Here is a 27,135-nt window from a genome sequence, read left to right as displayed (position 1 = left end):
AAAATTTTCAGGGCCAGGAAAAAAAAAATCACCAAGCCATACCCCTAATTGAACAGAGATCCATTTATTGATGAAAAAACTGTTAATCGGCCACTTTTCAAATTGCAGTGTCTACAACACAAACGCAGATAGTTGGGGAAGATGTACTTGTGATGGCCATGGGTTGAAGACAATAAATCATAGATTGCAAAGCATAAATATGCCAATTTTTCCATTGTGACCATTTTCCCTTTTACTTGTTACCCCCTAACCTGGGGACCTATTTTGTGTACGAATATATGGTTCATAAATGAGAAAAAAATTGCTTAATGTCATACCTGACTGAGTTATTTGGCAGTTCCTTAGCTGGCTAAATAGGTCACTATCTTTTTAATGACTAATAACATCATGTAGTATAACCCAACATTTAGTCACCATTAAAACTTTGTTTGTGCCCCAACCCCCCCTCCATTGAATTGCTGTACTTTAATTAGCGTATAGCCTCCTAATCTAACTAACACACCCAGCCATCAGTTTAGCTATGTCAATATAAAACTATGTATCATCTGAGCCTTGAGGATCATTCCCAACACCCTAGCAGCTTTTAAACCTCAAGAGGTTTATTTTGGCATTAGCACAGTAGTGTGTGCAAAAGGGTGTGGACTGTGGTAGGAGACAATATCAGATTGCAAATGGTGGAACCTGCAGGGTGCTTTGCGTTCCTAGCTTCCATGTGCCTGTGGATTTGGCTGAACATCTTCATAGTAGAGCACCATGTGGGGGACCAATTGCCCCAGCTTCCAGCACCTATACTTTCTCCATCTGCACAGGTCATTATAATAGTGGAGATGTTGCTACACACCAGAGGCGGCCTGCAAAAAGTGTATTAATGGAATTTTTCCCTTTGGTTTTCACTTAAACATCTGTTTGCCTTGAATGAGCTGCATTAAATCATGTATGGGAAATACATGAATGTACAGGAAAAACATAAAGAAAAAGTGGATAGTGGAAATCAAATGTTTAGAAAGACTAAATAAAACAGAAAAAGACACCTTACAGTGGATATAAAAAGTCTACACACCCCTGCTAAAATGGCAGGTTTTTGTAATTAAAAAAAATAATGAAACGAAGATAAATCCTGTCAGAACTTATTCCACATTTATTGCAAAATTGCAATCTATACAGAGAAGGTGAAAAGAAATCATACAAAAACCTGGCTGAATTAGTGCACACACCCTTAAACTAATGCTTAGTTGAAGCACCTTTTGATTTTATTACAGCACTCAGTCTTTTCGGGTAAGAATCCATCAATTTGACATATCTGGACTTGGCAATTTTTGCCCACTCAGAAAAATTTACCAGATCTGTCAGATTGCAAGGACATCTCCTGTGCACAGCTCTCTTCAGGTCACCCCACAGATTTTCAATTGGATTAAGGTCTGGGCTCTGACTGGGCCATTCCTGAACATTGATCCTCTTTTTGTGAAGCCACTGCTTTGTTGATTTAGGTGTATGCTTTGGGTCATTGTCATGCTGAAAGCTGAAATTCCTCTTCATCTTCAGCTTCCTAGCAGATACTTGAAGGTTTTGTGTCAAAATAAACTGATGTTTGGAGCTATTCATGATTCCATTCACTTTGACTAAATCCCCAGTTCCAGCTGAAGAAAAGCAGCTCCAAAGCATGATGCTGCCTCCCCTGTGCTTCACTATGGATATGGTGTTCTTTTGATGATGTGCTGTCATTTTAGCACCAAACATACCTTTTTGGAATTATGGCCAAATAGTTCAACCTTGGTCTCATCAGACCATTCTACATTTTTACACATGGTTGTGGGAGACTGGATATGCCATTTTGCAAAGTTTTGCCGGGCTTGGATGTTTTTCTTTGAGTAAAGGCTTTCGTCTTGCTACCTTACCCCACAACAATTGTTGTTACTTGTAGGAAATAACCAGTACTTTTCAGGAAATCCTGCAGCTCCTTTAATGTGACCCTGACCAGTTTTCAGAATCAGAATTACTTTATTAATCCCCGGTGGTAAATTCAAAATTGCAACCAAGCTCCTGAATCAAGGAAGAAGTAAATATGTCTAAAAATAGAAGATAAAATACCGGTAGTCCTTAAAAAAAGCATAAATAAAATCAATTTAAATAAGTTCAATAACTTAAGTAAAAGCAAAATGAAGTGATTTTATATACAGTGATTCCTATATACATATATTGCACCTGAGTTAAGGATACATAGTAAGAAGTGTACCACAGTTATTCAGTGGCATTGTACAGCTTGACAGCAACAGATAGGAATGATTTCCAGTTGTGCAGCGTGGAAGAATCAGCCATTTACTGAATGTGCTTCTGTGGCTGATCAGCTCCTCATGTAGAGGGTGGGAAGGACAGTCTAAGATTTGTTTTTATTTTGGACAGTGTCCTCCAACACCACTGTCAGAGAGTCCAGTTCCACGCCTACAACATGGCCAGCCTTCCTGATGATCTTATTGAGTCTGTTAGTGTCCTTCACCTTCAAGCCACTGCCCTAGTAGACGACAGCGTACAGGATGGCGCTGGCCACCACAGGCTCATAGAACATCCGCAGCATCATTCGGCAGATGTTGAAGGACCTTAGCCATCTCAGAAAATGGAGATGGCTCTGGCCCTTTTTGCATACAGTGTCCATGTTTTTGGACCAGTCCAGTTTATTGTCCAAGTACACCCCCAGGTACTTGTATTCCTCCACCATGTCCACACTGACCCCTTGGATGTTAACAGGATTCACCGGAACCCTGATTCTCTTCAGATCGACCACCAGTTCTTTCATCTTCGTCACGTTGAGCTGTAGGTGGTTCTTCCTGCTCCACGTGACAAAGTTGTCCACCACCATCCTGTACTCACTCTCATCACCACCGGTAATACGTCCAACCACTGCAGAGTCATCAGAAAACTTCTGGAGGTGGCAGGTCTCCGTGCAGTAGTTGAAATCAGTGGTGTAGAGAGTGAAAAGGAAAGGAGAAAGGACAGTCCCTTGCGGAGCCCCGGTATTGCTGATCACTATGTCTGACACAAAGCCCTGCAAGCGCATGTACTGTGATCTGCCAGTCAAATAATCTACAATCCAGGACACCAGTGGGGCATCCACCTGCATCGCTGTCAACTTCTCACCCAGCAGAGCCAGCTGGATGGTGTCAAAAGCACTGGAGAAATAAAAAAACATGATCCACACAGTGCTGGCTGGCTTGTTCAGGTGTCCGTAGACTTTGTTGAGCAGGTAGATGATTGCGTCCTCTACTCCAAGATGGGGCTGGTAGGCGAACTGCAGGGGGTCAAGAAGTGGTTGGACCATAGGCCGGATCTGCTCCAGGATGAGTCTCTCCAGGGTCTTCATGATGTGTGATGTCAATGCCACGGACCTGTAGTCTTTGAGGTCGCTAGGACGCGGCTTCTTCGGTACAGGGACAAGGCATGACATCTTCCACAGAACGGGGACCCTCTGAAGACCCAAGCTCATGTTGAAGACATGCTGAAGTACTCCACTTAACTGGAGGGCACGGGTCTTCAGGACCCTGGGGCTAACACTTCTCCTTGCCTTTTCAATCTTAGAGGGCCGTCCTGATCTTGGTAGAGTCACTGTGAAACCATATTTTCTCCGCTTATTGATGACTGTCTTCACTGTGCTTCATGAGATGTTTAATGCTTTGGATACTTTTTTGTACCCTCGATTGATACCTTTCAATGATGAGATCCCGTTCATGTTTTGAAAGCTCTTTGCGGACAATGTCTTTTGGAGTACGATGCAACCAAGAGGATCTCAGAATAGGAAGAGCAAATCTTTATCGGAGGTCAATCAGAGCCACTTTAATTGATGTCAGGTGTATATTAATTACTATTTAAGATGAGACTGAATGTGATTGGTTGATTGCAGGGTCGGGCTGGGAACAAATTTCAGCCCTGGCATTTTTCCTCTGGACCAGCCCACTATTGGCCCAACGAAACCACCCCCAAACACGCACTCACACATCCACCCACCCGTCCACACCGAACCCCCAATGAACAAATACCAGACACCTAAACACCATGAAAACGTCATTTCAATTTCACCTTGAACATATTACAAAACAGAAGCATAAGCACACAAGCTTTTGTGTCTCCAAGATGTGTGTGTGGGATTAAAATTAACGTCGTCCCGTTGACGTGATAAATTCTCATCGGGAGAATTTGTGTGTGTGTGTGTGTTTTTACTTTACCTTACCTTACAGGAGACAGTCTCGGGGATGGCCATGTTAGGTGATGAGAAGGCGTCTCATTAGGCTACTCTTTTCTGCCACCATGTCAACAATTGTGTCTGTGTCCAAGGACATCAAAATGTCTTTTTCACTTGACATGAGCATGAATGCCTCCAGGTGCTCCTGGGCTGTAGTGCTCCGTAACCGGTTTTTAATGAATTTCAGTGTGGAGAAGCTGCGTTCACACGCCACAAATAAAGACAGTTCGTTTTGGTTAGGGCGGCTGAAATAGTCCATAGCAGGCTCGGCCTCAGACGTAATCCTCTCTGAAGGAACGTTAACACTGGAAGTGCTAGCATGAATTTGAGCATGATGAACAACTTCGGGTTCTGTAATCTCTTGTGCGTCCTTTCCCTCGACCTGCTCACTGGCCACGGAATCCTCCGAGTCTGACCCAACATACACATCACTTGGCTTTGAGCCTGTACTGACCTCTCCAGTAACGTTGTCCTCATTTTCGCCCGTTGAACTTGTAGTAGGGACGTCGGGAACACTAGCAGCAACGCTAGTAGTAGCACTACTGGCCACACCAAACAAATTATCTATTTTAAAACACTTGGAAGCGTCAGCTTGAAGAGCTTTCTGCTTTTTGTCGTGAATCTTCTCCGCTCCCCCTTTTCTCTTTTTGCCACCTCTTTCCATTATTTATTCAGTGAATATATGCACAACACACATCCGTGTTCCCATGAACCTGCGCAACTCATAACATCAAATGGTAGACGACAGACGTTAATAGATTCCTACCCCATCATGCACCGCTACACATTTTTGCAAAATCTTCGAACAGAAATCCACCAAATACAAAAGGAACAAAGTTTTTAGTTTAGTTTGTTTTAGTTTGTTGTAAGGATTTTACAGTTAAAAGAAGAAAAATAAAATTACGCCACATGCCCACCATGACAAAGATGTGTATCAAAAGTAAGGGGTATATAAACTGCACGCTCCCCCCATAGATCATGATGTGCTTAGTCGAAAACGTAATAGCGGATTTTCTATTGCTTAGTAGTCACTTGTAATTGCTATGTAGAGAACAGGGCCGGTGTTAACTTGTGAGGGCCGGCCCAAAGCACGTCTGAGGTACAGCGGCCCACCGGGATAATGCCCAAAATCACAGATTACCAGTCCGAGCCTGGTTGATTGTGAACACAGCCACATCCTTGATTATTAAAGGGTGTGTACAGTTATACAGCCGGGTTTTTGTATATTTTGTGTTTTGTTTTTTGTTTTTTTTTTAACCTTAATCAGTTTCTGATTTTTTTTTCACCTTTGCATTGATTGCGATTTTGCAGTAAAGGTGGAATAAGTTCTGACAGGATTTGTCTTGGTTTCATTTTTTTAATCACAGAACCTTGCCATTTTAGCAGAGGTGTGTAGACTTTTTATATCCACTGTAAAAGACAGTTTTAGCCAAATATATGAATGTTGAGTTGAAATGAAAAAGAACATGTCCCTAGGAATAGTGCAGATGAAACTGGAGGAAGAAGAGCTTAACAAACAGAAGCTTCATATGTTCAGCTTAGCAACACATTGAAGAACTATTAGAGAATAATCTTCAGCCACTAACCATAAGAAAGTTCGCATTGTTACATGTAAAGCAGGCACTTGTTATGCTACATTTTTGTATGTAGAATCTTTTTGTTAATTATGACCCAAGAGTTTCCATATAGAGATCTTGCAGTCACGTGACCGGAAAGTACACAACCCCCATCTTGTCGGTCAAAAACACCGCTGAATACTGCTGCACTCGTGTACAGAATGGATCAATTTCAACCGACGGACTACACGGCTCATTTTTCTAATAACAGATAACTAGATACATGTCTAAAATAAACGATCTACAGATTTGTGACCCTTACCGGACGGAGTTTTCATGACCGGATTTTGAACTGCCAGCGGAATACCCGGGCGTGTATGATTACCTCATTCACTTTCCCTCGCTGTTCAGTGGTGAAGCACTGCGTGCTTATAAATCTCTGGACAGTTTTCTTTACAGAAATTCAGGATTTGTCAGCGACTCAGATGTGGCATCTTGTAAACAAGAAAATAATACTCATTGGATGGGTAAGTCACTTAAGTATTGAGTATAGCACTGACCAGCCGATTATAGAATAGAATAAGGTAATTCCAAATCGTCCGTCTTGTTTACATGGATCTGGCGTTGGAGAGGTAGAGGCTTGGCAGTGGAGGTTTGAGTAGCTGTTTTCTGAGCTTAGTCAACAGGCCGGCTCTGCCTGCAGCCTCGCTTTTGCTTCGGCTCCCGGCGCCGCCTCCTTCGCTTTGCTTCCAATAACAATCCACGGAGACCCCGCTGGTCTCGCCATCTCGTCCGGAATGTTTTTTTTTTTTTTCTCGTCCGGAATGTTGTGCATGCGATGGAAATCGCTACAAACCGTCATTTTCTGCTGGAAACCAATGTCCAGTAAGTCCATACGGTTGTAGTGGATATTGAAGTCCGGTACAGACGAACAACACGCAAAAATACACACAAAAAACATAAAAAACGTGCACAGGTAGGGAGAGCTTGTAGCTGCAGCCGTTGTAGTAGAATTGTATATAGTAGGGTTTTCCAGAAGAAAAGGTAGAAGTAAAAGCAGAAGTAGAACCAGAAGTAGAAGTAGAAGGCGGAATATGGCGTTTGACCGACACGATGGCGTCCGTCACAATCTGGATCGGCTGTGACGTCACATGCAAGTGCTCCATAGACCCCTTTCACTGACGTCACCCGAAACCGGAAGTAAACAGACCCTGCGCCATTTTGGAAGACCAACAAACTTGTGATTAGGGGGAAATAACAGCAGCGGTATGTGAACCCACGAGAATAAAGTGGAGTGGCAAATGACTTAAATCTGAGCTGTTTTATTTATGATTTATTGGCCCAACAGTAGACTTGAAAGAAACCTGTGTGAGACTTGGCAAAAAACTGTGGATATAATGGATAAGTCTGTGCATGATCTGTGGACACTTTGAGGTAAGCAAACGCAAGAAATTCAGATTTAAAACATGCTAAAGTGGCCCCAAGTTGATAACTGTATGAGGAGCAAGCTTCCCAGACTTCTACAATTTAATAATAATAATTTAGGATGGTTTGGGGCTTGCTCGCTGCTGCCAGGTTGGTTGTTGAGTAGCCTGACTGTTTTTTTTTTTCTTGCGTGTGGTATCATTGTTGACGCGAGGTTGTTTTTTGAACATGCCAATGCGGACACGATTTCCCCTGATGAGTTATGACTTCAGACGCGATGCGTGTGTGGAGGTGTGGAGTCCGCGTGATATGTGCATAAGATAGGCTTCTCATGTGTTTGGAGATCCGCGCTCCGAGACAAGCGCAAGCACACACACCCCCAAGGGAAAAAAAAGGGGCCCCCCGAAAATATCAGCATAGTTCGAACATTGAGTGTAGGCACTGGGTGTAAACAACAAATAGTTTACAATGTCTGGGTAGCAAACAGATGGCAGAATTGATGTCAGGTCCTCCTTATGTTTCCATTCTCCCTTGCCCCGGGTCTTATCATATGGGTCAAACCCATCAATCACAGCCAGTTTCTCCACATACCGTGCCCTTTCTGCAGCTGGTAATGTACTCGCATAACCAGAATTATCATCCATCATGTCACTTTACTCTCGCTCATACTTTGTTTTATATTGTGAGTGCATGTACTTGGTCTTCCAATATGGCGCCTAACAAAATCTCGCGGCGCGGTGACGTCATGTGAAAGGGGTCTATACATATCTGTACTCTAAAGTAGAATTCTGGGTTTTCCCTCCTGGATTCTCACCTGTGTAGGGTCATATAAGTCACTTATCAGGATTCAGCACCCCATGTGCATATGTACATCACCTATCAGCACGACCATTCAGTCAATATAAAATACGTTTGCATTCAAGACTGCAAAATCACCATTCGTTTTGATAACTGTCCTAGGAGCACTCATGATTTCCAATTAATATTTCTAAAGGTGCCAGTGGTAGAACATTTGAGGCTGACGAGCACAGGTAGTAGTGACTGTCCATGGCTGATAACACCACTAATTAACCCTACAGCACGTTCTTAATTTAAGATTAAATACCCTTTTTATTAAATGAAAAGTACAAAGACACTGTCCACATAGAATATCCCAGGCTTGTAGTACTCAAGTTCAGGACTCTGACTCGAGTCCGACTCGTGCCCTAATTTTAAGGACTCGTGACTTGACTTGGAATTGAGCAGTGATTACTTGGACTCTTGCATTAACTGCATTAGGACTCGTAAATTGGAGACGAGGACTCTTATTTTTTTTCTTTATTTTTTTTTTTACATGCTGTAATAATTTGGCATAAAACATTTATGTCTACATTAATTTTTGTACGAATTTCGTGCAGGGGTGTCACACCTGCACACCTTAGCGCATGCATCAGATAGACTCTTGGGCGTGCATGCCATAAACAGTTTTTTCAGAAAGGCAGCAATAGCTACCGTCAAATTAGGCATATCAGACGCTCGCTGGCTGTGCTATGAAAATTGTGCATGTAGACACTCATTTAAGTTTCCAAATCTGTCATTGCTTAACTCTTGAATATCTTCTATCCTGAATACTATCATTAAAAAGCTTTTAATCTCTGCTTTCCAAAGAAATTAATCTCGTTACGATCTGTTCAGTACTTTGGGAGTAACGGCAGGTTGAAGTTGGCTCGATGGAGTAAAAACTCTGTACGCGTGACGTCAGGAAACTGCCAGTGCTTTTTGAGTCACGGGAAAGTGGTTAGGCTCTCTTCTGTTCGGTTTCAGACTGGATTACTCATGAATATCAATCAGATAACTTTTATAGGGATGTTCTCTAGCTCTCACTGTTTCTGATTAAGTATTCAGCAAAATTTTCCGTCAGCTAGTTTTGATGTTCTGATTCATGGGAGACTTTGAAGTGAGTTTTCATAGCTTTACTGACTTATTTTTTAAAATCAAACTGGTTCATGTAAATAAATAACTCTTTTAGAATATAACTGTAGTTGTTTTGATGAAAAATATTGAGATCTTAGTGGTCAGAATGAGATTTTTAAAAACCTGAAGTCAGAAACACGAGTGTCAATTTCAATTCAGTTAATTGAAATTGTTTATTGGATGTGGATCTCACAGGTTTTTTGAGATTAGCCTTGAAAGCTGTGAATATTAATGGAAATAAACACTAGTAGGCCCTACTTTTGAAAGATACAAAGGCCTACAGAGCACAAAGAGGTTATTAGAAATATTCTTTTATTACTTTTTTATTTTGATAGAGAATGTTAGATCTGAATGACATTCAGTGCTTATTTATGCATATTTTATAATTAACATTCTTTGGATGTATAAATGAGAGTTAAGATCAGCTTTATATTGCACAAATAAGCCATTTCTTGAAACTTTGAAGAAGAGAGTGTACCGATTTAACATTTTTCCTAATTAGCATAATTAATACTAATTTGCATAATCAGTTTTTACTAATTTTTAAACTTTGTATTCAGTATACAGCCATCTATGTGTCTGCCAATTTCCATTTAATATTTTTTGGGGAAAAAAGTTATTAAGAAAAAGCATTTGATCTCATTCATTAATGAGGCCCATTTTGGACCATGTTATCCTAATACATAATATTACGCCAGTTTTCTAAAAATTAAGCCTTTTTTTTTCCAATCTTTGATTTGTAATATCTCAAGAACAGACAAACATATTTTAATTCTGTAAAAAGTATGTTGTTCTGCAATCATTTCTGAATTCAATGAAACCAGTTTTAAGCGATTTGGATTGAATTTGAATTTTCACCTGATATGCCTAGTCAAATGGTGCAGTTGGAGTTTTGTTCTCGGACTCGACTTGGACTTGACTCAGATCAATAGTGGGCTCGACTCGAAATTTTCTTTAATGACTTAGACTTGGACTTGAACACTGGGGACTCGAGACTGGACTCGGACTCGAGGTTTAGTGACTCGACTACAACACTGGAATATCCCACTGTTCACATTTTCACCTTGGCGCTGAGGACGCATTTTTAAAAATAAGTATCATTGCACAAGATGAAGTGAAGGATGAAGCAGAAAATAATTATGTATCTTTTCAGTGATTACGCTGTTGGAAATAAGCTTTTGTAAATGATAGTTGGCCACTCAAGTTTTACCATAGATAGCAACAGTAAGTGTGGACAGGGCTTGGTATCTGTCACTTGTGTAGTTTTTGTTTGCACCCTAATGTTATTGGCTCATATGCCCCATCTTCAGAAACCATCTCATTCTTGTCAGGGAGGCAGCGGATCTGGAGCCTATACTGAGAAACTCCTGAGTACAAGGTGGCGAAATTCACCCAGGATGGAATTCCAGAGCACCATTCACACGGTCATTCAGAACTAGGGACAATATAGCTTAGCCAGTGCGCTTACCTGTATGTTTTTGGACAGTAAGAGGAAACCAGAGATCCTAGAGGAAACAAACAGAAAGACAGGCAAGACATGTAAAACTATTAAATATCATATACTGTTTGTGTGTACAATATTATAGGGTTAAGTTTATATCTATTTTATATAATTCTTTTGAAAAAATAGTATAACAATAGAAACAAATTATCTGAAATTTACTTATAAAATGTTAAGCTTTGCATTAAATAAAACCATTTGTCCTTTTTTTTTTCCTCAAGCTTTCCTACTGAAACAGCACATAATTATAATTTCAAAAATATTTTCTCTGCAGTTAATCTGATTGGCTCATGCCCAATATTTGGAGGATAGACTCTGGATTCACTGCAACCCTGACACCTGGTTAAAGTGATTTGCTGAATGAATGAGTTAATCTTAATATGATGATGATGATTGACACTGTATACGTTGGTAGCTGAATTAGCTAGTATCTTGCGAGTAAATAGTCTACATCACTTTTCTAGATGTTACTATTTCTCATGTTTGTAATTCATCCAAAGGATTGTTTGTACCACAGATGCCAAACACTGTTTATATAGAAAGGGACTGATTAAATTCAAGCAATACAAAGAGAGTTTACTTCTGCAGTGGAGAAATTGCATTGATAAAGATTGGTCCCAGATCAGTGGTGTGTAGCTCTCCACATCTGCTCACAGCCAGCCTTCATAAGAAACCACTGCATACCACAGCTGCTCAGTGTACTCTCACAGCGACGGCACTGCAGACACATGGCATGTCTACTCTTATTATCGTCATTGTTTCCAGCATTCTGCAGTCTATCTCGCACACAAGAAATCAAGTTCCTCCAGGTGGGGTTAAAGTCATGCAAATCTAGAAAAAAAAGCCCTTCATTAATGAGAAGCAAAGAAGAACCAGGCTGAGGTTTGCTAAAGACCATAAGGACTGGACCGTAGAGGACTGGAGTAAGGTTGTCTTCTCTGATGAGTCCAATTTTCAGCTTTTCCCATCACCTGATCGTCTCATGGTTAGATGGAGACTTGAAGAGGCTTACAAGTCACAGTCAGTGCGTTTACATGCACATCCAAATCGAGCTACTGTCGGTAATCGAGCTAAGGGTCCCAGCAGGGGTGCCAGAGAAATCCAATCCTACATGCACACAAGGAAATCAAGCTATTGTGTGAGGTACATTGTGCACCCGAGCCACAGGTGGTGCTACATGCCCCATCATGTTGGTACACTTCCGGTTGTCGTCATGAAGAAGAGCTATTCAAGAGTATAAGTTATCAGTTCCGTGTTCACAAGAAGAACGACGACTAGGACAGCAACATCGAGATATATATATATTTTCAACTCCTTAAGCTGAATGAGCATGAACTCTATCTCCTCATTGCTCCAGAAGTGCACGTTTCTACTACTGTTGTCATGCCGACCAAGGCTGTTGTGTTTCCCGCTTGTGGTCTCGTCACTTCCGGAAGGGGCAGTGCTGAAGTAAGTAACTCGACTACGTAGCTTGATAGGGTTTACATGCACTAAGTAGCTCGGCTACAATCGCATAATCTAGGTCGCGTAGCTCGATTACAAGAAATCCAGTTCGGTTCGATTTCAGCCGAGCTAAGGTGTTTCCATGCCATTTAGAACTTCGATTTCAGTCGAGCTACGGCAGAAATTCGATTTTCTCTATGTGCATGTAAACGCACTGAGTGTCTCGCGCCCATTATGAAATTTGATGGAGGATCGGTGATGATCTAGAGGTGCTTCAGCAAGGCTGGAATGGGGTAGATTTTTGTTTGTGAAGGACACATTAATCAAGCCATGTACAAGGTTATCCTGGAAGAAAACTTGCTTCCTTCTGCTCTGACAATGTTCTGTAACTCTGAGGATTGGGTTTTCCAACAGGACCATGCTCCATGCCACACAGCCAGGTCAATCAAGGTGTGGATGGAGGACCACAAGTTAAAGATCCTGTCATGGCCAGACCAATCACCAGACCTGAACCCCACTGAAAACCTTCCAAGAGGAAGATGGATGGTCACAAGCCATCAAACAAAGCAGAGCTGAATTTTTGTGCCAGGAGTGGCATAAAGTCACCCAAGAGCAATGGGAAAGACTGGTGGAGAGCATGCCAAGATGCATGAAAGCTGTGATTAAATGTCAGGGGTTATTCCACCAAATATTGATTTCTGAACTCATCCCAAGTTCAAACATTTTTATTGCGTTTAAAATTGAATATGAGCTTGATTTGTACATGTTATTCAACGTCTGAAAACAATCTCTTTTTGTTATTTTGATCAGTTGTCATTTTCTGCAATTAGATGCTTTCAGTGACAAAATTTTTATGTGGAATTTGGGGGTGTATTGTCAGTAGTTTATGGAATTAAAACAAAAATGTTCATTTTCCTCAAACAAATACCTATAAATAGCAAAACCAGAGAAATTGTTAGTTTTGTAGTAGCCTCTTTTTTTTTTCCAGAGCGCTGTGTATGTGTAATTTAAAAAAAAAAAAATTAAAGATATTTATATATATATATATATATATATATATATATATATATATATATATATATAAAAAGTGCGCGTGTGTATATATAAATTACATTGTTGCGCAAAGATGTGTGAAGTTTATCTTTGAGTGTTGAAAAATCTTTGTGCCACTGTGTAATGTTCTTTATATTATATGGACACATCCACACAAAAAAAAGCAAGTTAATCAACAGAATTTTGATTTTGAACTGATTCACCATTTTGACAACGTGCATCTTGCCAGCGGGAAAACACTGGGAGTGACATCATTGGAGTGAAATATCGGAAAATGTCACTCAGATCCGCAATGTATTTCATATGAAAAATGCAGATTTTTTTCAGCATGAGAAGATAAACTTAATATCTTCAAGCCAATGTGTGATTTTCTTTTTATTATATAGACATGTTCACAAACAAAAAGTACCCAAATTTATCAAAACAATTCATCAGTTTCCTCATGAGTGAGGTGTGTGTATTTGTCTTTTCATTTAATGTAGTGTTTGTTAAACTAAACAAGTACTGAACCCAAAACTACAACAACGAGTAAAAGCTTTTGTGTAGCAGTAATTCATGTGCTACTATCAACATAAGGCAGTAGCTAATTTAATTATTTATGAAATGTGTAAAATCAAACGCAGTATAAGTGCCGATATGGAGACAAGGTGAAGAGCCAAGAGAAAGGCATTAAAGTATATGTGAGACAGGAGAGCCTTGTGCACTGTGGTATGTTGTGGGTGGAGCCTTTTCCTTCTGCAGTAATGTGGGGCTTCAGTCAATGGAGATGAGATACCTGCCATCCTTGATCACTGTGTTCATCAGACTATACCAGCATGCAGGCCTCACTTTACATTCCCATCACATCATTATCCTTAGTGGCCACAACATGGAGAAGTAGCTTAGCTTATCAAATAAACTTGGGGTGTGTCACCTAGTTTTTTCCTCCACCCCTGTTTGTGTGCAAACTGATGTGGCTTGTCTGGAGTATGAGTCACATGGAAGCCTTCTAACGAAAAGACTGCATTCTGAAAAGACTGTGTTCTGATTTTAATTAATGCAATTAAAAAAAAATCTCTTAAAGCCTTGCTTGTTTTGATGATTCAGGTTTCTGGGAAGGCAGCACCTGCTCACAGAGGTGTGTTTGACCTCCTGTTTTCCTGAGTGTAAACTGATAGATGCTGTGTTTCACTGGTGGCAGGGTGACCCTTTTCCTACATCCCTGGCTCTGAATAATCTTGTGGCTGGTTTGTCAAGAGCTCAGAGCTGTGGCTGCATGTTTATTTTTAACAGCCTAAGAGCAGCGCGGTGTGTTTTGAGTGAATTTGCAATCTGTATTTAAATACAGAGACATATGGTCATTATAAGGCACTGTGGGTGCCCTCCACAGAGCCTGAGGTTGTCATAGAAACCTCCAGGTCTGCGCTTGTAACTGTTTGTGTCCGAGTCCTTCCTAGTTCTAGCAGCAAGAAAGCTCAGCACTAAGAGGAAGTCACATGCCAAATAGTTTTGTTGGTTGATTGTTTGATTGTTAAATTCATTTAAGCGATATTCAGATTATTACATCTAAGAAGCTTGTGATATAATTAGCAAAATCTTTTATTGCGATTTAATATAAACTGGAACTCAGCTGCTGGCAGTCTTATTGACAAGCCGGTTTGATAATACTAACTTGATTTACTCTAAAACACATTATAGAATTAAATCGAAGTGCCACAGGATATCCAAAGTAAATGACTTCTATATAAGACTAGCCCTTGTCAAAAGCCTTTTGTTTGTTTTTGTCCGTTTATTCCATGTTTAATCAATTTAATTCAAACACTTTAACAACATTTATATTACCTGATGGCGGCACGGTGGTGTAGTGGTTAGCGCTGTCGCCTCACAGCAAGTTCGAGCCCCGTGGCCGGTGAGGGCCTTTCTGTGCGGGGTTTGCATGTTCTCCCCGTGTCCGCGTGGGTTTCCTCCGGGTGCCCCGGTTTCCCCCACAGTCCAAAGACATGCAGGTTAGGTTAACTGGTGACTCTAAATTGACCGTAGGTGTGAATGTGAGTGTGAATGGTTGTCTGTGTCTATGTGTCAGCCCTGTGATGACCTGGCGACTTGTCCAGGGTGTACCCCGCCTTTTGCCCGTAGTCAGCTGGGATAGGCTCCAGCTTGCCTGCGACCCTGTAGAACAGGATAAAGCGGCTAGAGATAATGAGATGAGATGAGATATTACCTGATTTTAATATGATTTTTCTACCAGGGCACCTAAGCAGTTAGTTTGACAGGAATGGTCACCAGTTTAATTGATTCATTAGCATGACTCATTGTGATAAGTAAGTAAAGTCTTGTGTGTCTTTATTTGTTCTCTTATAGTCGGTGGTGAAGACAGGGCGGCTGTTGATCAGTCATGAGGCCCCAGTGACTGGAGGCTTTGCTGCTGAGATCTGCACAACAGTTCAGGTAAAAATCAGACAAACATGTTGCGTAAATGTCTTATTTGCCCAAGAGTTAGACAGAATTCTCAGGAACCTAGAGGATTGTTTTGAAAAGTTCAGATTGCTTAGACTTAATTACCTCTGACTAATAATCATTTCACAAAAGATGTCAAGTAGCTACTGATTAATTAACGCATTCATATTTTCTGCCTTGTTCCGACAGCATAGAAGAACCCAGTAAACTAAAATATGCTTGTAAATTATCATGTGCTAGTGTATTATCAAGGCCATGGTTGCTAGTGTAGCTCACAGAATGAAGCCTCTGTCTGTTCCCATTGCTGTTGTATATCCACTTCTGTAATAAGGATGATTTTGGGTCATAGAGTTTATTTATGTGAATTGCAAACCACAGACTTAGTCCTGCTGTTCACTCATGTGTAACTTTTAAATTCTTTGACACAAATTTAGCTTGCACAGTCTTGGAGTCTTCGCTCTTTTTTTATCGTTCACTTTTTTATGGTTCTTGGTGAGTGTTTTAAGGGATTTTTATCAATCATCTTTTCTCCTTCTGAACATATCTACAACCCCGATTAAAAAAAAAGTTGTAATGCTGTGTAAATTGTAAATAAAAACAGAATGCAGTGTTTTGCAAATTTGTTTTTGAACTATATTCAATTGAATACATTACAAAGACAAGATATTTAACCCCTTCAATGCCTTTGGATGAGTCACGTACGTCATGAAATCTTTTACCCGCTGTGCCTCATGACGTACGTTACTCGTCATAAACACCTCCTTTAATGTACCTTACATGGCACATTACTTTTACTTCACAGTGGCACATTACCTCGAGTTGGCCTAGTGGTTAGCGTGTCTGCCTCTCAATTGGGAGATCACGAGTTCTATTCACGGTCAGGTCATACCAAAGACCATCATAATACATGGACCCTTGGTGTACATTGTGTTTTCAAGTACTAGTAATTCATGTTTATGGACAGGTTCTCATTGACCAAGACCCGTTGTCTTTTTTTTTCTTTTTTTTTTAATGTTTTTGAAGTTGTTTTTGATTACTAAAGTTATTTTTACTCTACAACAGTGTTTTTTGTGATTTTCTTATACAAATATAAAAAATATAAATTTCTGAACAAGTTAGAGAAAGATTATCAAAATATCCCAATTTTGACCTATTGTTGTCCTATAGAGGTTTTCGACCCACGTGACCGTTGCCATGTCGACAAGTAGGTGGCGCCATTTTGGCGGTCACAACAATGGCGACTCCCGCTAGATCTGTATACCTGTATATCTGTATCCCACATGATCTGTATACCCATGTCGTTAAAAACCCATCGCCATACACAGGTATTGATCTGAAAGCGTATAAGAGTTTGGATGCCTACAAATATTTTGTGTCAGGCTGGGTAACATGCCTACATCAGCGGGTCGTCCCTGGAGCCGGTGGTCGCCATCTTATTACAGCTAAGGTTTGCTCACATTTTCATTTACTTTCAGTCCTCAGGATAAACAAAATGTTATTAAATGTCATTGAAATAACTTCTTAGTCTGTTGAGACATGGCCCGTTATAAATTTGCTGTTACCAGGCAATGACCAAGAACTGTATTATTAGGGTCGGTGTCTGTGCTGTAGCAGTGTACTAGCTGTTAGCACTAGCTAATGTCAACAACATAGCTAGTATGTTACTGTAGCAATGTTTACGTTCAGTCATTTGGATGACTGTTAAAACCTTTCAGTCTCAAGTTTTTCCTTTACTGTATTTACTAGTTTACTGAGCTAGCGCGCTTGGGCAAGCTGGGAGCTAGCGCGCTCCGGCGCGCACTAGTTCCCGGCCTGCCCGAGTGCGCTAGCCCAGTAAAGTAGTAAATACAGTAAAGGAAAAACTTGAGACTGAAAGGTTTTAACAGTCATCCAAATGACTGAATGTAAACATTGCTACAGTAACATACTAGCTATGTTGTTGACATTAGCTAGCTTGACCTTCAAAATGGCGGACACCGGGGCGTCACGTGACCCTGTGACGTCAGGTGAAAAACCTCTACATGCCTGGCACATTACAATTAATTATGGGTGGCAGCCAAGGGGTTAATGTTCAAACTGAAACTTTATTATTTTATGGTAAATAAACACTCAGTCTGAATTTGATGCCTGCAACACGTTCCAAAAAAGTTGGGACGGGGCAACAAAAGACTGAGAAAGTTGTGGAATGCTCAAAAAACACCTGTTTGGCACTTTCTACAGGTAAACAGGTTAATTGGTAATTGGAAAGGTTGAGTTGTTCACAGGTGGCACGGTGGTGTAGTGGTTAGCGCTGTCGCCTCACAGCAAGAAGGTCCGGGTTCGAGCCCTGTGGCCGGCGAGGGCCTTTCTGTGTGGAGTTTGCATGTTCTCCTGCGTGGGTTTCCTCCGGGTGCTCCGGTTTCCCCCACAGTCCAAAGACATGCAGGTTAGGTTAACTGGTGACTCTAAATTGACCGTAGGTGTGAATGTGAGTGTGAATGGTTGTCTGTGTCTATGTGTCAGCCCTGTGATGACCTGGCGACTTGTCCAGGGTGTACCCCGCCTTTCTCCCGTAGTCAGCTGGGATAGGCTCCAGCTTGCCTGCGACCCTGTAGAACAGGATAAAAATGGCTAGAGATAATGAGATGAGATGAGTTGTTCACAAGCAAGGATGGGATGAGATTCAACACTTTGTGAAAAACTGTTTGGGCAAATAGTCTCTCAATGTACAACTGCAAGGAATTGAGGGATTTCACCATCAACAATCCATAGCATCATCATAACGTTCAGAGAATCCAGAGAAGTCTCTGCACATAAGGGGCAAGGCCAAAAACCAACATTGCACTCCTTTGACCTTCGAGCCCTCAGGCTGCACTGCATTAAAAACCAACATGATTGTAGAAAGGATATTACTATATGTGCTTGGGAATACTTTGGAAAACTGTTGTCAGTAAACACAGTTCATTGCTATGTCTACCATGCAAAGTGAAAGCCATATATCAGTAACATTGAGAGATGGCACCAACTTCTCTGGGCCCAAACTCATCTGAGATGGACTGATGCAAAGTGGAAAAAGTGTGCTGTGATCTGACGAGTTCACATTTCAAATTGTCAAAGTTCAAAAGTCAGCATCTGTGATGGTATGGGGTGTGTTAGTGTCCATGGCATGTTACTTGTGCATCTATGAAGGGACCATTAATGCTGAAATGTACATACAGGGTTTGGAGCGACATGTGCTGTTTGGGATTATTATTATTATTATTATTGCTTATTATTGGGTGGCACAGTGATGTAGTGGTTAGCACTGTCGCCTCACAGCAAGAAGGTTCTGGGTTTGAGCCCAGCGGCCGACGGGCCTTTCTGTGTCGAGTTTGCATGTTCTCCCCGTGTCGGTGTGGGTTGAGTCTATGCTTGAGTGTACATGCGACAAATAAAGGCTTCTTGGCTTCATCAAGACAATGTCAATCCACATTCTGCATGTATTCCAACAACATGGCTTTATAGTAAAAGAGTCTGGGTGCTAAACTGGCCTGCTTTCCTTCCATTGAAAATGTGTGGCGGAATAATGGAGTGGCTAGAGTAACGAAAAACCTTAGAGTTCTTCAGCATAACCTAACCCCTCGGCTAGACGGCTGAAACTTGGACACAATTGGGTGTTCCAACAGGACAGTGACCCCAAGTACACATCAAAGCTGGTTGTTGAATGGCTGACATTAAGCTTAAAACAAGTCCTGAGCTCAACCCTGTCAAAAATATGTGGACTGTGCTTAAAAGTTAGGTCTGTGCCAGGAAACACAAATTTAATTGAGCACTACTAATTCTGCCAAGAGGAGGAGTGGGCAAAGATGCAACCAAAATTCTGCCAGAAGCTTGTTGATAGTTACCAAAAGTGTCTGGTCAAGGTGAAACTTGCTAAGGGACATTTTATCCAGGTATTGAAAGCCCAGCATTGCCATGATTACGTTCATATTCGTGTCTGTAAACTTCTGACCACACTGTACACAGTGTGCAATACACAGAGGTCAAAAAGTACACACATTTCTTAGTAGAATTACACATATTTGTGTAAAAATATACTCTGATAAAAGAAGTAGTACTGATTCAACTTCTTTACTTAAGTAAAATTACAGGCTCTGAATTGTACTCAAAGTAAAAAATAGGTACCCTATGGGTACATGTGGCTACTGCTTATAAATAAAATTGTTTTCTGATACCATGTCCATACAGTAAATATAGCGCACATATATAATTTTTTTTTTTTACCCTGTGAGGTAGTAGCCATAAAAATGAAGTGTAATCCAAAAATGAAAAATTTAAAAATCACAGAAGTAAAATATACCAAGTGTCTGTACTTTTATATTATTCTACTCTTCCCTCTTATAGTTTTCGAAATTGAAACCTCCGAACCAGGGCTGACATACACACGCTGTCGCCATGACCGAAACTCTTATTTCCCAGAAAAGGCCTGGCGCTAGAGCTCAGTGGTATCAGTACTCTTTTCGACAACTTCCCGTAACGACTTGGAAGTGCGTCATATCTACATCACACATGGGACCACTGGCCGAAGAAGGCGAGAAAAGGGGGACAACCTGGAGTATATTTTAAAATAGGAACGCACTTTCCCTCTGTAATAAGCATAAACATGTCTGAAAGCAATTTCTTTAGTCTAGTCCATTTATTTCAAATGGTGAACTGAATTGTATACACTCACCGGTCATTATAATAGGAACACCTGTATGCGCATGGGCAGTGTGCTATTGTTACACACATTCTTTTTTTTTTTTTTTTTTTTTAAAGATTTTTTTTTGGGCTTTTTGCACCTTTTTTATTGGATAGGACAGTGTAGAGACAGGAAATGAGCGGGAGAGAGAGAGATGGGAAGGGATCGGGAAATGACCGCGGGCCGGAATCGAACCCGGGTCGCCCGCATTCATGGTATGGCGCCTTAACCACCTGAGCCACGACGCCCCCGTTACACACATTCTTACAACACGATGACATAGTGGCTACAGCCTCTATATGAGGCAGTAGCCACAAAAATAAAAAGTAGCCCTTAGAAGGACATTTTCACTGGCTGTTTCTGTGCAAAGCCAACTGAGGCTACATCCACACGACAACGGCAACGAGATGTTATTTAAAAATATATCGCGTCCAAATGGGCAACGATCAGTAAAATATCAGGTCCATATGGCAACGCAACGCTTGCTGAAAACGATGCAATACACATGCCACACCTCTAGGGGCGCTGTAAGACGGTCCCTTCGTAGACACCAGAACAATAGAAGAAGTAAGGATGCATGCACATAAACTATTATGCGCGAGACTTCATATTAGCCACAAAGTCAGGAAAATCTGTTCGTAAAATTACATTATAATGACCAAATACAATGAAAAGTATTTTTCCAGTCTCACCTGTGAAAGGTAATCCCATGTGATCTTGTTTGGACGGCAAACCTGTTGGTACAGTTGAACGCAGCTAATCTTTATTCTCCGCTTTGACCTATCCAATATGGCGGCGAGGATGACGTATGATTCTATGCGGAAGGCGGCGTCTTTAATGGTCCGGAATAAATTGAATGCTACACGTTGATGGATTAATTTGTTGTTTCTCACCTGTGAAAGGTAATCCCATGTGATCTCGTTTGGACGGTAAACCTGTTGGTACAGTTAAACGCAGCACATGAATCTTTATTCTCCGCTTTGACCTATCCAATATGGAGGCGAGGATGACGTATGATTCTACGCGGAAGGCGGCGTCTTTAATGGTCCGGAATAAATTGAATGCTACACGTTGATGGATTAATTTGCTCTTCTACGCCCTTTTTGAGGAATGTATTGTAGGACTTAAACCAACATATGAAGAGGTGAGATCGCTCCTTTTTTTCCCTATTTTTGCTGGCGGGATTGACTCTGCCCTAAGGGCTATTCTCTCTCTCTCTCTCTCTCTCTCTCTCTCTCTCTCTCTCTCTCACTTTGCACCATTACACAATAAATATTCACAGTGAAAATATTTTGTAAGCGCGTTTCATGAACCAAGTTATAGGATTTGTTGACAACTCGCATCGAGTTCGTTACACTTCTACCCGGCGTGAAGCACTCACAGTCATGTGGTTGTGACGTCATCGTAAACAAATCCGTTCTACTCATCCAGACGACTTCACAACGGCAACGTTGCCAGATCTTTCCACTCTGGAACCCGTTCTCAAAAAGATTGCGTTTTGGGCACCCAAAACGCCGGTGCCGTGTGGACGCCAGGCCTAAACGATAAGCAATTGTATCGGAGTCACCTGAATCCGTTGCCGTGTGGACAGGGCCATTAGAGTATAAATACTCCTGTCACCAAAAAAAAAAAAAACTCTTTACACATGACATTAAGACATTACAATAATCATAAGGTCCATAGCTGTGACTAGAATGGAACTTTAGTATAAAGTAGCACTGCAATAATGGGTGTGATAGTAAGTAATCTGAGAGAAATGGTATTTAAAGGAGATACGCAGAACCTTTTTATTTTTAAATAAATTTCTGAGTGAATAGTATCTCCACCCTTGATGCTTGTATGCTGCATAAATGGGAATTAAAAATATATATTTTTGAGAGTTAAAATTGACCGCAAAGTTGGCATTCGAGCTGCTCCGCTGAGCCAGCCAGCCCTGAGTGTATGACATCACAGCAGGAACCGGTTTTAAGGCTGAGGCCTTTGACAGCTATAGACCAAAGTCATATAAATAAACATTTATGGTGAAAGTAAGGAATACCGTTACCCACTTGCTCAACTAAGACTGATTTGACTTCACTGATTGTGGGTTGACTCCTATTTAAAACAGGATAGGTGTTATAACTTATGCAACATACACGTACATGCATGCATTTTCACTGATAAAACGTAAAAGCCTCATTAAATAATCAGATGAACTGAGACGATCACATTCTGAAGCAAATTAAATAATCTTATACCGGTAACTTAAACACAATACAAGTTACATGTATTAATTTAAATGCAGGTAAACAACGTGCTTTTGTTGTTTTATATCCAAATGAGAGTCGGAGCTTACCCATCTGCGTTCTCACTTCTTGAAGGCCGATCTTGTGGCCGATTGTTTTGAAACAATCTGACTTTCAGTTGTTCGTTCAGTTCTCTGTTCATGCACTTCTTCCACATAAGGGTGAGATGGCAGCGATATCCAGCGGAGAAATCAGACGGCTGCTTCACTCATTCTCCATTTTCTCCATACTGAGTACTCCGCCATTACTGCTTGGCTCAGGCAATTACTAAAACCCGGGACGGAACGGAACATCACCAGTTTTAGCAACAATCGCGGGGAGGTCACTGCCCAAGCGATATGTTCCGTCCCGGGTTTTACCAACAACCCTCGGCTCACACTCCAGGAGAACTGGTGCAACTGAACTTACTGTCCTTTTAAAAAAATTAATAAAATAAATGCTGCACCTTCTTTCAATACGGGCTTATAGCCAACGCTCCTCAACAGATCAGAGGTTTCGTACGAGTCTTCAATAAAATGTACAGAGCAGAGGAGAGACCACTTCATAGGCACCCAATGTGCCCGTGAACTTCTCGCAAAACGCGTCTAAATCTTTGCAGTTTGAACATTCTTGGGCCATGAATGCAACGTAAATCCACCTTCTGTCATGTTGCTGGCACATCTATGTGGCATGGCGATAAATTAGCTCAAAATGGATGATCGGAGTTGCAGTCAGCTCTGTGTTTTAGTATAGCGGAAATGGCGATGAGACCGATAGACTTCCTGCTATGACGTTACGGATGTCAACGTCATTCACTCAGACCGTTCCCTATATGAATCACTTTAATTGTAAAAATTACTACATTAGATTTATTGTTAAAGCTTAAAACTATTCCTGTGCCATTCTTGAGGTCTCAAGGCATTTATAAACGAAAGTGAGGCCATGGTTCTGTGTATATGCTTTAAGTGACAGTGCAGTACTTTTAATGATCCACTACAATCAAAGTGTCTCTGTGCTGTAACTAGCATTTTAGTGCAGTAAATGAACAAAGTGACGTGTGGCATTAATCATTCAAAGTGTCTCTGCCGTGGGGTGGAGGGTGCTAATTGGGTCCCATGGTAATGTGTGTGGGGCAGCACAGTGTTCAGGATTCTGGAAGCCTGGGGATAGAAGCTGTTACCCAGTCTGGCTGTCCTTGAGCAGATGCTGTAGCATCTTTTTCTGGATGGCAGAGGGGGCAAATAGATTGTGGGAGGGGTTTGTTCACAATGCTGGAGGCCTTACAGATGCAGTGAGTGGAAAATGTCCTGAAAAGGAGGTAGAGGTGCACCGGTGATGCATTCAGCTGTCTGCGCTCTCCTCGGGAGGGTCTTGTTATTGGAGATATTGCAGTTCTCAAACTAGACAGTGATGCAGCTACTTGGGACACTTTCTATGGTGCTCCTATAAAATGTGTTAAGGATGGGCAGGGGGATGTTCGCCGCCTTGAGATGCTGGAGGAAATGCAAGTGCTGCTGGGCTCTCTTGGCCAGGGAGCTGGTGTTGGTTTTCCAGGTGAGGTCTCCTGCGATGTGAACACCCAAGGAATTTAGTGCTCATATCTCTCTCCACCACTGAGCCATTTATGCACAGTGCAAGACTTCCTGTAGTCAATATTCATCTCTTTTCTTTTGTTGACTTTTAGAGACTGATTCCTGTTCTTGCACCAGACTGTGAGCCATTTCACAATAGGGAGGAAAACGAGTCATAACACCATCCCTTTCTCCTATTGGTAATAGTAACACCATATTGCTCTTTTCCATCAAGTTAATCTCATAAGTTTTGCATGATTCAACCCACCCACTTTTCATCATTAACCATTATTCACCAGCTTTCGTCTGCTTTGTTGCATTGCTGCTGGTGTGAGACTAGGGAAGTATCATTTGTCATCACATCTTGTGCACTGCTTGACCTTTTTTAAAACTTTACTTAAAATTTTTATTTAATGTGTTTCCAAAAACATATTCCACAAATCTATTCTGAATAGGGGAATACATCATCTACCCAGTAGAATATAGCACAGTCTTATTACTGTAGATTTTATTTTGTTTGTTTTGTTAATTAATAGTCTTGACTGAACAGTGCATAACATGAGAAAAGAAAATGCAACAAACCTATCCACCATGAAAGGACACCATGCAGTAGCTGTAAATTTGGCCCTGAGTGATGAACCAGGACCATGAGATGCTTCACATTTAGAAACAGCTGGGATTGCCTTGTCAGCAGTCCACTGAGTCATGTGTTTACCAGGCAATAATGAATAAAAAAGTGATACTTTTGGAATTATAATCTGCTTGTCTGAGGCACCTAGGGTTATGATTTGGCTGCCTGAACATCACATGCAAGCAACTTAGTCTCGGCCTCAGAATCTCTGCCCATGGTTCATGGAGAGCTTATTAAAACCACGTTTCTGGCCACAGGCTTCAGAATCTTAAAGGTTGCAATCTAATTCCTGTTTGACAGTTTTCAATGGGAAAATTTTTGAACGCTGGAACATAATTAGCTTTTCAGAGCAACGTATTATCAATAAATTGATGGAGTCCCATTGTGAAAAGTTATTAAAAAGTTATGTGCTAATCTGCCAATTAACTGCTCTGCCACATCCGTTACATTACCTCTTTGTATAAAAGTAGGTTGATTTTGGATACATTTATTAACGAATTGTACGAGGTGGTCTGGTAAATGCTGCATGTCTGATTTGCAAGATTAGTAACAGTTATACTTGTAAAACTTGCATGCAAATCAGTAACCTTCCAACATTTATTTTCTCATACTATAGAGGGCTTAATGCTATGTCATTAAACTATTTCCCAAATTCCTCTCTGCACTGAAGTGAAAGGGACCTGAATGAGGTATCCGGTCTTTCAAGAGACTGACATTCCCTTACCACTCCCTTCAACGAATCTTACAGTGACTCCTTGAGAATGGGAGAGGAGTGCTCGGTTCTGTTATTTCTGGATTCCTGGCTGGAACAAAGGGATTTTTAGGTCGATCTAGCCATTCCTGGACACCTCAGTGGAATAGTTGGATTATTATTTCTCTCTTTTGCTCATGAAAGCAGTTGGAATTGTGTGAGGGGATGAAAGCATCCTGTCCTGACTGGAGCTGCGTCATGTGTCATTGTTTGGCATTATGAGGTATGTGCATGTGTGTATGAGGAAGAAGGAAAGGCTCCACTCACGTGATTGTCTGAATGGGCTTTTGGGGTAGCCAGAGAGGGATGGTGAAAAGTGTCTTTCTGACAGTTCTCTTAAAATACTTTACTTTTCTCCTCTGGCTCTTCTTGTCATTCATTTGTTTCTTGTTCAGCAAAGTTTCAGTCATTGTTTGTTTATCACGCACTATATTCTTCCATAGTAGAAATGTGTTAATAGCAAAGATGTGAACTAAAAATTGTTCTTGAGATTTCAAAGTTGCATATACAAGTATTGACTTTTGTGGAAGCTCTTCTACATATGGTGAAATTGACCTGAAATGCGGTCATATTGTCAGAAGAATGCAAACATCAAAAAGCATCTCAGGTATGCAGTATAAGCTCTAATACTAATACACCGATTTTTGTCAGATGTTCATATCAGTGAACTGCATAAATAGCCTCGCTGATGCTTTTTTGCCAGGATATCTTTACCTCCCAGAATAGCTCCACCAGCTCTAGGTTAAACATTAAACCTGAACCACATGCAGTATTTTCTTTATCCTCTTGCCATTACCAGCTGCTCCTAAAAAGCACACATAGCTACACACTGACTTCAGAGAAGACCTACCATATTTTACAAGAGCCCAGTCATCTGACCTAGTGGTCTTCAATTGATGCCAGTGGCTTGTAATTTGAATCAATAGGAATTAAGCCTTAAACTGTGAGAGCTCTTAATGCTGAATTATGGCGATGAGCAGCACATCAAAGTGAGTAACTCTACTCACATCCTGCATATGTGTGTTGAGGAGGAAGGGCAGATTTGTAAACTAAAATAAGATGATGTTGTATGTCTTGTAGTGTTAACACTGGAAGAATCTTTTTATTGAAATATTGCCAAATGTCTTCCCAATAAAGATACCTATCAAAGAACAAATCACTTCTTGCATGCAACTTTTTGTGCATTTTAGGACATAATTAAGATCAAATCCATCATTTATGGAATCATGAAGTCTCCATTAGTTAGATTAGATAAAGCACTGTGCAAACAGCAAGGAAACTTAAGATTTGAATTTAGTGCTATTCATTTCTTTTCCTTTGTTGGGATAGTGGCTGGAAAGTCATTGCCATGAGCATTCATTCACTGCTGCCAGACATATGTAGATTGCTGAAAAAAAAATGCATAAAGGAGCATCATCTGATTAGATATTAAAAAGTATTCAATTGTTTGGCTTGAGATCTGTGATACTGACCTGCTGAGTCAATGATTCTCAGCTAACACAACAGCTCATTTATGGTTCGTGTTCTGCACCTTGAAGCAATCAAATAACAATGGTGTTCTCAGACATTACAAGCTCTGTAATGAGCAATCTTCATTGCTTTTGATTGTTGATCATTGACT

General features: G+C 40.9%; 1 protein-coding gene across 1 annotated transcript in view; it reads left to right on the top strand.

Moving 5' to 3' along the window:
• The window catches only part of bckdhb (branched chain keto acid dehydrogenase E1 subunit beta), a 196,880-nt gene that overhangs the window by 160,622 nt on the left and 9,123 nt on the right, over positions 1–27,135 (top strand). The window contains exon 9 of the mRNA XM_060922307.1: positions 15,503–15,589. Within this exon, the coding sequence (XP_060778290.1) occupies positions 15,503–15,589 (87 nt within the window). The remainder of the gene's footprint in view (positions 1–15,502; positions 15,590–27,135) is intronic.

Source organism: Neoarius graeffei, chromosome 5 (genome assembly GCF_027579695.1).
Source record: "Neoarius graeffei isolate fNeoGra1 chromosome 5, fNeoGra1.pri, whole genome shotgun sequence".
In the NCBI taxonomy this organism is placed as follows: Eukaryota; Metazoa; Chordata; class Actinopteri; order Siluriformes; family Ariidae; genus Neoarius; species Neoarius graeffei.
Note: the sequence above shows the minus strand (reverse complement) of the source record. Positions and strands in the feature narration are given on the sequence as shown.